Here is a 14,751-nt window from a genome sequence, read left to right as displayed (position 1 = left end):
GCAAATGTCAGAACCGTGAATGTGGGGACATTGTTTCAATGGAAAATGGGGGGATAGGTTCCTGGCGGTTTGTGTTTCACAAGGGAAAACAAAAAATCCCATGAAAAAACCTCAAATACGCCCACAAAAAACAACGAATACGCGGAGCGCAGGGCCGTGAATACCACCCAAGAAAAACCGCAAATGTTGAATGGCATGGTGGGGGATGGTTTATGCGCACATACAGCTGTTTTATGCGTGATGCGTGGAGGATGCGTGGCTGGTGGGAAAAGTTTTTCAAAAGGGAAAATGTTAAAATTTTGCTCACGATTGCAATTTTCATTAAATGCCTACAAATTAAATTCCAAAAGGTTAGCTCACTCTTTTGCTGCGAGTGTCATGTTACTTTATTGAAATGAACTGCTTGTGCTTCGATCTTGTGTGGTACCCATTAAAGACTTCAAACGGGGTGGGATTGTTGGTGCATGTTTGGCATGCGCGCTTCAGTGACAAACTGCGGAAAATGCTGGCATGATGGACAGGCATTAGTCTGGATTGTGAGGCAAAACATAAGTGCAATGTCGGACAAACTGTGCGGAGTTCAATGTGGGTCGCGAGCATTCTGTATCGTAAAAAAAGCAATCAAAAGAGAACTTCACAGGGTGGGTATACCATAGCTGGGTTGCTAATGCACAAACCACTCAACACCTGGCAATGCCTGTTTGTGGGTCCAGTGGTGCAATGTGCATAGAAAAGATTGTGATATGGGCTGGTGAGTCATCCTTCACCAGATTCTCGACAAATGCACATGTGCATGTGTGGTGACAGCCCAGGGAGCTCTACAGCACAGAGTGCCTGGTTCCAACAGTAAAAGTGTGATGAATTGGACGAAGGAGGGCCAGTTGCGGGCGTGTGATACACATAACTGTCTGTCAGGGGTGGTTCGTTCTAGATGTGTCTGGATGCTTTGCATGTATGATGTAGACTTATAGTATGATCTTGTGTTATGTATAGATATACCTTGTCGATTGCAATAGAGCCTCATATCAAGCAAGGTCTCCGATTCTAATTTCACAACAATTTATTGCAATCTTCCTTTGGGAAGACCTCCGAAGGATGGAGAAGCCGATTCGCTTGGAGCACTTCTCCGGGGATCCGAACGCCCCAGACGCTGCTGATCAGCTGAATCACTGGCACAATTCTCTGAGATGTTTTACTGAGCTGGTGCCGGACATTACAGAGGCGCAGAAACTCGATGTGTTTTCTGGCAATGTCTTTCATGTCATCTATAAATACATAGCTCGTTGCACGACGTACGACGAAGCTGTGGCAGCCTTGAAAGCCCTCTACATCAAACCGCACAGTACAGTGTATGTCCGGCACCTATTGGCAATGCGCCGGCAGGACAGCTCGGAGTCCATGCATCAATATGGCCAAGCCTTACGACAGCTTGCCCAGGATTGCGCGATTCAGGACTGCACGGCATTGCAGTACACTGATGATCTGATACATGACGTCTTTATTACGGGTCTGCAATATTCTGCCATCAGGTAACGTCTGCTCGAGAATGAGACGCTGAATTTCCAAACGGCGTTCGACCAAGCACGTGTTCTACAGTCGGCTCAGGCCATATCCGCCTATTATGGTCCACCCTTCAGAGCTGCGAGTGCTACTGCTCACGATACAATACGTACGCACGATCGCGGCTACCCGGAAGCTGACGCCGGTCATCGGGCATTACGAGGGGAAAGCGCCGATGAGAAGGAGCCCAGTACGGCCGCCCTGACCTCGCCCGCTGGTCAGACCGGCAAATGCTTTTTTTGTGGCAATCGCCACCACCCTCGCTCAAGTTGCCCTGCTAGGGAAACAGTGTGCCATATTGCGGGAAGTGAGGGTATTTTGCCAAAGTCTGTCGCGTGCCCAAGACTAAGCGTGCGACGCTCGCGGGCACGCGCTCGTCAACAAGAACCCGAAGAGCTCCGATCGGCCTCGCTCTTGCCTTGGTGCCGGTCGAAATCAACGGCCAATCGGTGGAAGCTTTGATCGACACTGGGAGCGATCGGAGCTACATCAGCCCTCATCTCGTGGAGCGATTCGGGTTGACTCCAGCCGCCTCGACTCAGCGTGTGTAAATGGCCTCGGGGGCCCTATGGCAGCGACCGCGCGGAGTGTGTGTGGTTGAGCTGGTTGCCAACGATTTTACTTACTGTAATGGCAAGTTGCTTGTTCTCCCTAACCTCTGCTCCGACATCCTCCTGGGTCACGATTTTTCTTAAATTGTCACGGGAGACTGGAAATGCAATTCGAGGGAGCGAGTGCAAAGACCTTCACGGTATGCGGTTTGACGGAAATGGCGACCCCCCCCCCACCCCACTGTTGTTTCCGTGTTTAACTCACGACTGCCACCCAGTCATGGTAAAGTCCAGACGGCATTCAAGGATGGACGCTCAATTTATCGAGAGCGAAACCAAGCGATTGTTACGGGAAGGAGTTATCGAGACCAGTATTTCGCTGTGGAGAGTTCGAGTACTCGTGGTCGCTAGTCCTAACCACCAGAAATGAATGGTAATTGACTCGTCACAAAGGATTAATCGTTACTCAGTTGGACGCTTACCCGCTCCCAAAGATTGACGATATGGTCTGGGACGTGGCTACCTTCAGGGTGTTCAGCACCATAGATCTTCGCAGCGCGTATCATCGGATACCGATTAGAGAAGCCGATTGATCTTATACCGCCTTTGAATCAGGGCAGCGGTTGTACCAATTTCAAAGAATTCCTTTTAATGTCACGAACGGTGTTGCCTGCTTCCAACGTGCGCTCGATGACATCATAGCCAAAGATAAATTAAAGGATGAGTTTGTGTACGTTGACAATGTGACGATCTGTGGCCGTGATCAAGCCGACCATGACGCAAATTTGCAAAGATTATTGGCCATGGTGCGAAAGTACAATTTGACCCTGAACGAAGATAAGTGTAAATATTCAGCCAAAACTATGGACCTGTTAGGGTACACGGTGACCGACGAGATTAGACCCGACGCAACTCGCCTGCAACCGTTGCTCGAGATGGCCCCTCCCCTGATCGGCCTGCGCTGCGCCGAGCACTCGGTCTATTCGCGCATAACTCAAAATGGATCCCACGGTGCTCAGAGAAGATCAGACCACTAGTGGAATGTAAATTATTCCCATTGACTTTGTCGGCCAAAGCAGCATTTCAGCAACTCAAACCTGACATAGCGGAGGCTGTAGTTGTAGTGAAATTGTATCCAAGTTATAACCCAGGTGCTATAACAACTTCTGTCCACTACATGGCTATTATAAGATCTTGTCCGCGGAGCGTGGAGGGCAGTCCTGTGACATCTATCATGTGGCACTCATGTCCATACTTAGAATGGTAAGGTGAATTACATTGCGTGTTGCTTGCTTGTTTCCTTGGATGTCATATCAACTCCTGCTTGTATGCTCGTAGTGTTACTGATACCACGATTGCTAATTTCTTCCTCGATGCTGTCTGAGATTGATTCAGATTGAACTCAGCTGGAGGACGCTGTCATAGACTCTGATTTTTACGACACTTAAACTGAATAGTCTCCTGTCATCATTCGGGGTCGACATGATGCACAAGCTTCTGCAGCTCCCCACTTTCGGAGGAGATCCTCAGGCGGCAGACGCGCCGAGTCAGCTCACGCATTGGTTGAGCTTGCTAACAAGCTATTTACAAACATATACCGACATCAAGGATGAGCAGAAGAGGGCGGTTCTCAATTGCCATGTGACGAATACCATTCACGATTACATATCGCATTGCGCGACATACGACTATGCAAGAGCAGCGCTACGAAGTATCTACATCAAGCCTCGGAGTGTCGTTTATACTCGATACAAGCTTGCTACACGGCGACAGGATTCTTCGAAACCTGACCATTTTGTCGCCTGGGCAAGGAATGCGCCCACGAGGTCCGAACGCACGAGCAGGTGTGTGACGACTTGCGAGAAGCGTTCGTCTCTGGTCTTTACTCCCCATCGATACGTCAACCTTTGCTGGAGAAGCCGACCCTGACTCTACAAGAGGCTTACAATCTGACTCTTGTCCTCCATCTCGTACTGAGGGGAATTACATTGCGTGTTGCTTGCTTGTTTGCCATATCAACTCCTGCTCGTATGCTCGCAGTGTTACTGATACCATGATAGCTGATTTCTTCCGAGATGCTGTCTGAGATCGATTCAGATTAAACTCAGTTGGAGGACGCTGTCATAGACTCAGATTTTTACGACAGTAGTAACCACGATAGACGAAGCGGTACCTTTCATGATCGAGATGGCTGCTAGCGACTGCGCGATTGCTGCTACGCTCAACAAGGCGGGACGCACCGTCGCGTTCTTTTCAAGGACTTTGACTGATAGCGAACAACACCATTCTGCGATAGAAAAGGAGGCGTACGCTGTCATAGAAGCAGTCAGACGGTGGCGTCACTTTCTCCTGGGAAAACATTTTCAACTAATTACCAACCAACAGTCAATGTCTTTCATGTACAACGCACAGCATTCTCAGAAGATTAAGAATGACAAAATAGCTCGCTGGCGCATAGAGTTGGCCGACTTCAGTTTTGAGATCGTGTATAGACCTGGGCGGGATAATGTGGTGGCCGATGCGCTGTCTCGGCCTGTCTGTGCTGGCATGATGTCAGAAGATTTACGTGGGATCCATGAATCATTGTGACATCCGGGCGTCACCTGGTTAGCCCACTTTGTACAATGTAGGAATCTGCCCTTTTCCATCGAAGATGGCCGGCAACTTTGTCGGTCGTGTCCTGTGTGTGCCGAAGTCAAGCCGAGATTCTATAGACCTCCCATGGGGACTTTGATCCACGCGGGACGACCGTGGGAGCGACTACATGTGTATTTTAAGGGGCCGTTGCCAGGGCTTGGCCCGCGACGATACATTCTTACAATTGTCGACGAGTACTCGCGATTCCCGTTCGCATACTCCTGTGCTGATATGTCATCCACGGCTGTAATATGCTGTCTTCAGCAGCTGATTCTCACGTTCGGTTACCACGCTGATGTGCACTGACACCGGGGAACTGCGTTTCTATCCAGGGAAGTTAAGCAATTCCTCCAGGAACGGGGAGTAGCCTCCAGCCGTACTACCGCATATAAGCCCCAAGGCAACGACCAGGTGGAACGTTACAACGGAATTGTATGGAGAGCAGTTACGATGAGCTTGAAGACACGCAGGTTACCTGTGCAATCATGGGAGCGAGTGTTACCTGAGGCGTTGCATGCCATCCGAGCATTACTCTGTACCGCGACCAACAAACCCCCCCACCCCCCCCAAAATATGAATATTTTATATTTCCTTTTCTCCATGGTACTTGTACGAATGAAACAAAGTAAGCTCTTGTAATTCACAAGTTTAGTGCTATTTGAACTGATTAATAGTCTCTACTTTGTACATCCCACTTCTTCACACCCAACTTTAGAGTGGCCAAAATACAATTTACTACTTCCCGTTTTTTTTTGTTTTTTTTTTGGACAAAGCAAAAGGCATAAACTATTTAAAATGTGCTTTCATCATAATGTAAAGAGGATGAGCAGGGATTATCCTGGAGGATTTTAGCAATGGGAGAAAATCTCCCTGTGTACAAAACAATGAGATTTTTTCCAAACACGATGGAATTATACAAAATTGTTTTGAGATAAAATTTTACTCGCGCTCGTCAAGTCTCATTATTCTCGGGGTATTAATTAAAAATAAATATGGTCAAGAAAACAAAGACTTGTGTGTTTCTTTCTGTATTCAAACAGACTATCTCACTCCCTGTGGCTTTTATTGCGTAAACAATTAACCATGCCACAGATAAGTTTAACACATAAGTTGCCATGAATTAGCACATTTGATCACATTTAATAACACTGATTGAAAACATCAAAAGTCATGTAGTTTGATGACATGACAATGTCCACCTCCCTAAAGATAGATTGTTATCATAAGTCAAGAAACAATGTTCTTAACCTTAGACAGTAAATCATCAGTTTTGCTGAAAAACCATGTCCATCACAATGTCCCTGGTGATAGTGGTGATAGTGAATTTAAGGACCCATCTGTCTTGAAACGTTATTAAAGTTTTTCCGGAAGTAGCTGTCTGCACTGTGGCGGCCCTGGCCACTGTCCCGCTTTCGCCCTGCACACGGTCACTAGCTGGATCATCCTGGTTGTCCTCAGTGTTAGAACTACTGCTGGTACCGATAAAGAATCGTTTTATACTTTGCCCATCCGGCTGTGGTTGCGGAGGTCTCTTTTTCGGCGGCATTTTCGGAAAAAGCGTAATCCAGAAACTACTGCAGACAGCGAACACGTGGTTGCCGAAAAGCCGTCGTTTAATGCCGCAAAACATTGTCACGGCTACCGTAAAGCGTGAAAGCGAAATTAAAATGTCTACGGTCTGTTTACAGTTCAGAATAGCTTCGTCTTTGACAACTTCCAGACCTGACAAAAGCAGAGGTAAGTACACGATTTGAAACTGTTTCGCCTGTAAACTATTCCGCAACAACTGACACGCTCTATGGGATTTTTTATCGCTCTGGCCAAAATTGTACGCGATATTTTCCAACTTTATGCAAGAATATCGCGGAATCACGGCCAAAGTCAATCCCTGGATGAGAAACAAACCTGGATCCATGCCATTGCCATCGTCTTTGAAGCATAACATGTAATCCCCACGTAATCCTTCGTTGAGAACTGCAAAATATGCAACAGTAGACATACTGCTTACAACTGTCACATTCTACTGAAAATCTAATTAGGAGGCACCACGATAGTCACGTGCACCATCGTAAAAAGACAAAAGGTAAGCAAAATGCCTTTTCTGTAACAGAAAATCTTGTTTTGTAAAGGATTAGCAAACCAAATAATGATCTTTCATCTCAAAAGACCTAAAAGAAAGCATGTGCTTACCTGAATAAATGTCAATCCTTGAAGCTTGAGCATCTCTGATAACAAATTTACAAGTGTGTATTAATATAAACCAAGAATATATGATAAAACATTCAGTTAAAATGTATTTTACCATCAATTCATCACAGCTAATGCATTCAGCCAAGCGAGGGCAAGTACACGAGCAAATAAATCATAGCAATCATAAAACACTCTTTAATAACACAAGTCTACATACCAGGGTTCACTAACAAAAACTCCAAAATAGCCCTAAAGAAAAAAAATAAAAAAAATAATAATAATAATAATAATAATAATAAAGAGACGGGCAAAATATTGAAAGAAAAGTCACCCTGTAAATATCAGCATGCATTACGGTAAGCTCTCCAGATTTATATGGTGAGATTCAAAAGCCATCAAAAGAGCATGCGAACAAGTTTACTGCATCTACTGCTGTAAATTTATACTGCACCGCTTCATGAACTTAAACTGCACCGTTGTTTATTTACCACCCTGAGCGTAAAACAAAGTCACGCAAGCGCACTTTTCAGCTTCACCGGCAAAAAAGGCAATTCAGCTATGGTGTCTTGCTGTGCAGACTTATGTTGTGTGCAGGAGACGAGATGGAAGGGAAGTGGTGTAAGAATGTTGAAGGGTAGGCAGGGACAGAAATACAAGTTTGTGTGGCAAGGGTGCCCGGAAGGCGTGCATGGTGTTGGTGTCCTGTTTTCTGAGGAGTTTGTAGACAGTGTGGTGAGTGTGACTAGAGTGAGTGAAAGGTCGATGATGGTGAAAATGATGATTGGAAAGCTCTTGGTGAACGTCATCTCGGGATATGCTCCGTAGGTTGGTCGGAGCGATGAAGAGAAGGACAAGTTCTGGTGTGCAACAGAGAAGCTGATGAAAAACGTGAAAGATGAGGAAGTTGTTGTGGTAGGAGACCTAAATGGACATGTGGGAAGGAGTATAGACGGTTTTGAGGGAGTTCATGGGGGGTTACGGATATGGTGTGAGGCACGGAGAAGGTGTAAGGATTTTGGAGTTTGCTGATGTAGCTGGTTTGTTGATTTGTAATACTCAGTTCCAGAAAGTGGATAATAAGCTTGTTACATACATGTCAGGTGGGTCGACGACAACCGTTGACTACCTGATGGTGCGTAGGCGAGAAAGGTGGCACCTCCGGGACACAAAGGTGATCCTGGGGGAGGAGGCTGTTTCTCAGCACCACTTGGTTGTCTGCGACATAAGGGTGAAAGGTGCGAGGAGAGCTCGGCGGGTGAAGTACCAACCGAGAATGAAGGTGTGGAGGTTGAAAGAGGCGACGGTGAAGCAGGTATTAAAAGAGAGGCTGAGTATGGTAGAGGCTGATGTGGTCGAGCTTGAAAGTGGTTGGAAGTCAATGAAAGATAGTCTCTTGGGAGCCGTTGGTGAGGTATGTGGATGGACAAAAGGACCACCGAGGCACTCGGAAACATGGTGGTGCGATGATTAAGTTGGAAAGAGAATTGACGAGAAGAGCAAGAAGTTAAAGGAGTGGCAGAAGGCAAAGGGTACGGGGGCAGAAAAGGCAGAGCATGAAAGTTATAAGGCAGCCAAGAAGGCTGCAAAGAAAGAGGTAGCAAAAGCACAGGAGGCATGTCGGAAAATGTTCGGAGAACGCTTGGATTCGGAAGAGGGTCAGAGAGCAGTATTCAGGATTGCAAAGCAGATAGCGAAAGAGAGTTGTGATGTGATGGGGGTGAGTTGCTTAAAGGATGAAGTGGGACATACCATTGTGGACCCAGATGGAATTAAAGGAAGAATGAATGAATGAATGATCGTTGTAAGGCCATTTTCCCCGCTAGAGCGGGGGTTAGCCTTGCGGGCCCCATGACAATCATGGTTCCCTGTTTGAGGCAATGTTTTTATGGCCGGATGCCCCTCCTGATGCCAAGCCTTGGTTGCTTCTTTCGATGCGCAGGGATACGGTGTACCTATTCTAAATCGGGGTACACACCGTGATCATTCATCCCAGCAAGCTGGTACTCAAATGGAATTAAAGATGGAATTAAAGGAAGATGGAAAAGATATATGGAAATGCTGTTGAATACAGAGAATGAATGGGATGGCAACGTGGAGAATAACCCAGTTTTAGGACCAGCAGAGAAGATAACTGAGAAGGAAGTTGAGGAAGCGATAAAAGCAATGAAGAGTAGAAAAGCGGGAGGGCTGACGGGAGTTGTGGGAGATATGTTGAAGGCAGCAGGAAGTTGGGGTGTGAAGAGAATGGCAGAGATCTGTAATCTGGTGGTGAAAGAAGGCCGCATTCCAGTGGATTGGGAACTGAGTACCCTCGTCCCTCTATACAAGGGGAAAAGTGACCCTCTGGAGTGTGGCTCGTACCGAGCGATAGTCATTGGAGCATGGAATTAAGGTATTGGAGAGGGTGTTGGAGAGGAGGAGAAGGAAGAAAGTGAAGATCGACGAAATGCAGTTTGGATTTATGCCAGGAAGAGGAACGACAGACGCGCTCTTTATTGTGAGGCAGTTCCAGGAGAAGTACATGGAGAAAAGGAAGAAGTTGTTTCTTGGGTTTGTTGATCTGGAGAAAGCATTCGATAGGGTTCCACGCGAAGTATTGACATGGGCATCGAGGAAGTTAGAAGTGAAGGAATGGTTGATCAGAGTTGTGATGGCAATGTACAAAAGAGCGTGCACAGCTGTAAGGACGAAGGACGGGAACAGTGGTGAGTTTGAGGTGAAGGTGGGAGTGCATCAGGGGTCGGTACTAAGTCCACTACTATTTGTAGCTGTGATGGAGGTGCTGGCTCAGAACGTAAAGGAGGGTTTACCATGGGAGTTGTTGTATGCAGATGATCTGGTGTTGATTGCGGAAAGTATGGATGGACTGAAGGAAAAGATGAACAAGTGGAAGGAATGTATGGAGACAAAAGGTCTGTAGGTGAATATAGGAAAGACGAAGGTGATGGCAAGTGGTAAAGCATGTGGTGAGGTGGAAAGAACTGGGAAGTGGCCATGTGCTGTGTGCTGGAAGGGTGTCGGAGTGAACTCCATTCAATGTACAATGTGCGCTGAGTGGGTTCATCAAAAATGTAGTGGTCTGAGAGGGTCATTAACCAGTGTGGCAGCTACATTCAAATGTAAGGTGTGCACAGAGGGAGCTGCAGATGGAGGAAATGTTGAGCTGGATATTGGAGACGGCGTGAAGCTGGAAGGTGTGAAAACATTTTGCTACCTCGGAGACATGCTGAATGGAGAAGGTGGATCAGACTCGGCAACGGTTGCTAGAGTGAGATGTGCATGGAAGAAGTTTCGGGAACTGAGTGGCGTGCTGATGAGGAGGGGAGTGTCGTTGAAGCTGAAGGGAAAGGTGTATGCTGCATGTGTGAGAAGTGTTATGATTTATGGGAGCGAGACATGGGTCATTAATGTGGAGCAGCAATGAAGGCTGGAAAGGGTGGAAATGCGAATGGTTCCGTGGATGTACGGAGTATCGTTGAGAGAGAGGAAGATAAATGATGAATTGCGAAAGATGATGGGAATAGAGCCTGTGATTGATGCTGTGAAGAGGAACAGGTTGAGATGGTTTGGTCATGTGTTGAGGAAGGATGAAAGTGACTGGTTGAGAAGAGTGATGGAAATGAATGTAGAAGGAAGTAGAGGACAGGGAAGACCGAGAAAGACTTGGCTAAGGATGGTGGAAGAAGAAATGTGGGCAAGGGGGTTAACAAGGAGAGATGCAGAAAATAGGGCAAAATGAAGAAGATTGTCATGGGGACCGCAAGGCTAACCCCGCTCTTGCAGGGAAAATGGCCTTGAAATGCATGTTGTTGTTGTTGTTGTTGTCGTTGTTCTTCCTTATGCATAGATACACCCACACACCAGATTAGAAGTTAGTAGTTCGTTTATTTTTCAAGATATTTCGCTCACAAGGTTCAGACATGTATATGGTGGAGGCCATGTTGGATTTTGACGTGGCGACCCAATTTTCAATAGCGTTCTTCCTTATGCGTAGATACACCCACACACCAGATTAGAAGTTAGTAGTTCGTTTATTTTCCAAGATATCCCGTTCACAAGGTTCAGACATACATGGCGGTGGCCATCTTGGATTTTGACGTGGGTTGCACCCACACACCAAATTAGAATTCGGTCCTTCGCTTACGCACGCACGCACGGGAAAACCATAGTACCCCTTTCGCTCCGCGGTGCGACGGGGGACAATTCATTTGTGTGATAGGAAAATCCACAAATTAATTAATTTCACACAAAAATCGAGTATAATTTACTACTTCTTTTTGTTAAAGCAGAAAAAACAAAAAATACACTTGCCTCCATTTGATTGCTATAGAATAGAGTTGGAGCTGCCCAATAGAACATTTTCCCAATAATACGGGTAGTGAAGACGGACCACCCAAAATATCTGGGAAGATAATGGACGCACACAGACAGACCGCCCAAAAACACGCCTCCAGCTTTCGGCTACATGGGCATAAAATATTTGTGCATCCACACACAACGCAGAGTTCAACATTTGGCATATATATCTGGAAGTGAAAACTGCATCACCAATATCTCATGGAAAGATCAAAATGTTCCCTTCCTAATAATGTTGGCTGGTACGGACTTGAAGGATAGCTCTGCATATTCACCTTTGATCTGGCTCTTTTGAGTTGGAGTTTCAAACCATCTATAAATTGTCACCTTGGTGCTTCGCATGCATGATGATGCACGAAGGTGAGCATCATCCATCAGAAGGATATCAAGCCAGAGGACACATCTGCCAGCGCCGGGTGCATTGGTGGATGTTGATGATCCCACGGCGTCTTACATGAAGAGTAAGCGAGTCATCACCGGCATCCAGAACAAATTAACATTTTCTGCTGCAGTGAAGGGTCAGACATGGCCAGCCAGTTTGACAATTAGGCCAGAATCACCCACTCGGACAACCCAGCAAGGTGGGGATAATTGGGGCCGTTATACAAAAGGAATGTTGTCGGTTTGCAACATTGTGGTACTGCATTGTGGTACAACATTGTGGTACACAACATTGTGGTACAACATTGTGGTACACAACAAATACTAAACCAATTGAATCGACTTCCCCTCTCCAGAGAGCTCTCATCATCATCATTAGTCTATGGATAGGAGGATGATATCATTAGTCTATGGATAGGTTTGTACAACATATACATAGGTTGTACAACATAGGTTGTACAACAAATACTATGATGATATCATTAGTCTATGGATAGGATTGTACCAACATTGTGGTACAACATTGTGGTACACAACATTGTGGTACAACATTGTGGTACACAACAAATACTAAACCAATTGAATCGACTTCCCCTCTCCAGAGAGCTCTCATCATCATCATTAGTCTATGGATAGGAGGATGATATCCCGTGGTGAACCACAGTCCACACTTCCGTATCAATTGGTTTGCACATGGTGGTTTTAAACCAGGAAGGGAAGCATGCTGGCAGTGAGTGCAGGGTGAATGTTTCACTTTGGTAAAACTTGTTCACGTTATTTTAAAAGGTTGTTACAAGTGTGGATTTCACCAGGGAAGTTGGGAGGCTGTTGCAATCCTCGATCACTCTTTGACTGAAGAAACGGCTTGATGAGTTGTCCACATCTAGCCTTGAACACCTTCATGAGATGACTACTGGTGGAGTTTATAATTGAAGAAGTGAAGAGTTTGATGTGGTCCAGTCCTTTTATGACCTGGAAAACGATGTCACCTCGCCTGCATATGTCACTTGGAGAGTACATATCCAGGGGTTTGAGGCTCTCTTGGTAGAGAAGATGACGTATGGGAGGGACCAATTCGGTCACCCTTCTCTGTACCTTCTCCAATTTGTCGTCCACCGCATATCTGGCATACACCAATATCACATGGGTCAGACCAGAGAATTCACCAGCAGAGGCAATACAACTTCCTCCAAGGTTGTGAAGCTATATTTTATTAGCCCAAACATCTGGTTCACCTGATGGTAGAGACATGATGATGGGATGGTTCAGGCCTTGTCAATTGTGATGACTAGATTTTTTTTTTTTTACGATATTTTCAACCCTATTTCCATTAATCATGTAGCACTCACTGACAGCACCTTTCCCAAGATGAAAGGTTTTGCATTTATCTGGGTTGAAAGGAAGTTGCCATCGCCGTAACCACTCCGCTACCTTTCCCAAGTCATCCCGCATGGACGAAGAGTCGCAACTGTCGTTTGCTGGGCCGTAGATCTGTACTTCGTCGGTGATCACATTATGTAGATCATCGATACAACAGGAAAAGAGTGGGCCCGGCACGCTACTTTGCGGGATTAAACTACAAACCTTTTTCTCATCTGATTTTGAGTTGTTTACAATTACACACTGTACTTTATCCATTTCAAGAGAGTCTCTGCTTTTTACACCATGCAATTTCTTCACAAGCCTTTGGTAGGAAGCCAAATCAAAGGCCTTGCACAAATCAAGAAAGAGGACTTCAAGTACCTTACAAGTGTGGAACTTTCTTCCACAATCTCTCTCATGTCAGTCACAATCCCTCTCAGTAAATTGTCTTTTTAACTTGTGTGACCTCGTTTTACCACAAGCGAGCCTCGACCTTGTATAAAACGTATAGCACTGTATTACTATTTCAAAAAAACGACACTATGTATTATCGGGCCTACGTGTAAAAGATCCGAAATAAAATACACCTCGAATTGTCCACCAACTCTGCCAATGCTCCGAAGAGAAACTCGTGCGTAGTGCTGCAAAGAAAAAAAAAAAATTAATATACAGCATATTTAAATAAATATAACAAGTTCGTTTCCCGTTGGAAAAAAAAAAAACCGCCATTTTTATCAACAGTTGACGTGAAGACCCAAATGCACCCACGCGAAGTACTCGAGGCAAAGCAATAATTATTTCATTTCATATCAACGAATCGGTCACGAAATGCAGACCAGGACCTCGCAGCCATCACGACGATGGTGAAATAACCGATCGTTCACCATGTATGATGTCGCCGTACTCCTCAAAACATCTTCGAATACATTCCAACAAGAAAGACGAACACCACTTACGAGTTCGTGTGAAGATAATCGAATGTCAGCTCAGCCTTCCTCAAAGCACTGTAATCTTTGGAAGCCATTTAGCCTGAAGGTGACTAAATGAGGATGAGGAGGGGATGGATAAACGAACAAAAAATATATATATATATATATATATAAAACTGCCTCGAGCACGCAGAATAAATAAATAAATAAATACTACGACAACCGGCGCACAGCGAGACGGATATTCACCGCGACAAGAACAAACTCAACACGATCCACCTGACAAAGCAGCAAAGTCCGAATCGAAATATTAGCATTTAACAAACCACGGCCTCGGCGCCTTCCTGAAATACTTCAACAAAAGATACCTTCGTCCAAACCACGTGAGCCTTGCCCACAAAAACCCCAGTTATGTCACGTGTTCCCGAAGGACGATGCCGATAGGCCCAAAAAGCTACAAATGTTATTTTTCTAATCTGTAATGAAAAATCAAGCCTCTTATATTTTCATTACGCTCGGTCGGAGACTTAAGTATGGTTACTTCGCTCGGTTATTAGTTTGGAAATATAATTTTTTATTGCCAGATTGCTCCAACGCATGTGAAGGGGTGGCATCTTGTCGATGAAATATCTCAATAAACAACAAAGCAATTATTAAAAGAGCATTTGTTCAATAAAATGTTTTTTTAATTGAATTTACTTATATTGTTGTTAAAAGTTAACTGCGGAAAGGTGTTTCATTAAACATACGATGTATTTTTAATTTATCCTCCCTTCCTCCCTCCC

General features: G+C 45.3%; 1 protein-coding gene across 3 annotated transcripts in view; it reads right to left on the bottom strand.

Annotated features, from left to right (window-relative positions):
* Positions 1–14,396, bottom strand: part of MORC2 (MORC family CW-type zinc finger 2) — a 277,672-nt gene extending 263,276 nt beyond the window's left edge. The window contains exons 1-5 of one of the 3 annotated variants that reach the window (XM_068120516.2): positions 14,335–14,396; positions 13,994–14,076; positions 13,625–13,678; positions 6,939–6,973; positions 6,654–6,722 (exon numbers count right to left, since the gene is read on the bottom strand). In XM_068120516.2, the coding sequence (XP_067976617.2) occupies positions 6,654–6,722; positions 6,939–6,973; positions 13,625–13,678; positions 13,994–14,061 (226 nt within the window). In that variant the 5' untranslated portion in view covers positions 14,062–14,076; positions 14,335–14,396. Of the gene's footprint in view, positions 1–6,653; positions 6,723–6,938; positions 6,974–13,624; positions 13,679–13,993; positions 14,077–14,215 lie in introns of all 3 variants that reach the window. The other 2 variants (XM_068120518.2, XM_068120517.2) reach the window with 2 other exon arrangements.
* Between the last annotated feature and the right edge of the window lie 355 nt (positions 14,397–14,751).

Source organism: Myxine glutinosa, chromosome 6 (genome assembly GCF_964187855.1).
Source record: "Myxine glutinosa chromosome 6, kmMyxGlut1.1, whole genome shotgun sequence".
NCBI classification, from domain to species: Eukaryota; Metazoa; Chordata; class Myxini; order Myxiniformes; family Myxinidae; genus Myxine; species Myxine glutinosa.
Note: the sequence above shows the minus strand (reverse complement) of the source record. Positions and strands in the feature narration are given on the sequence as shown.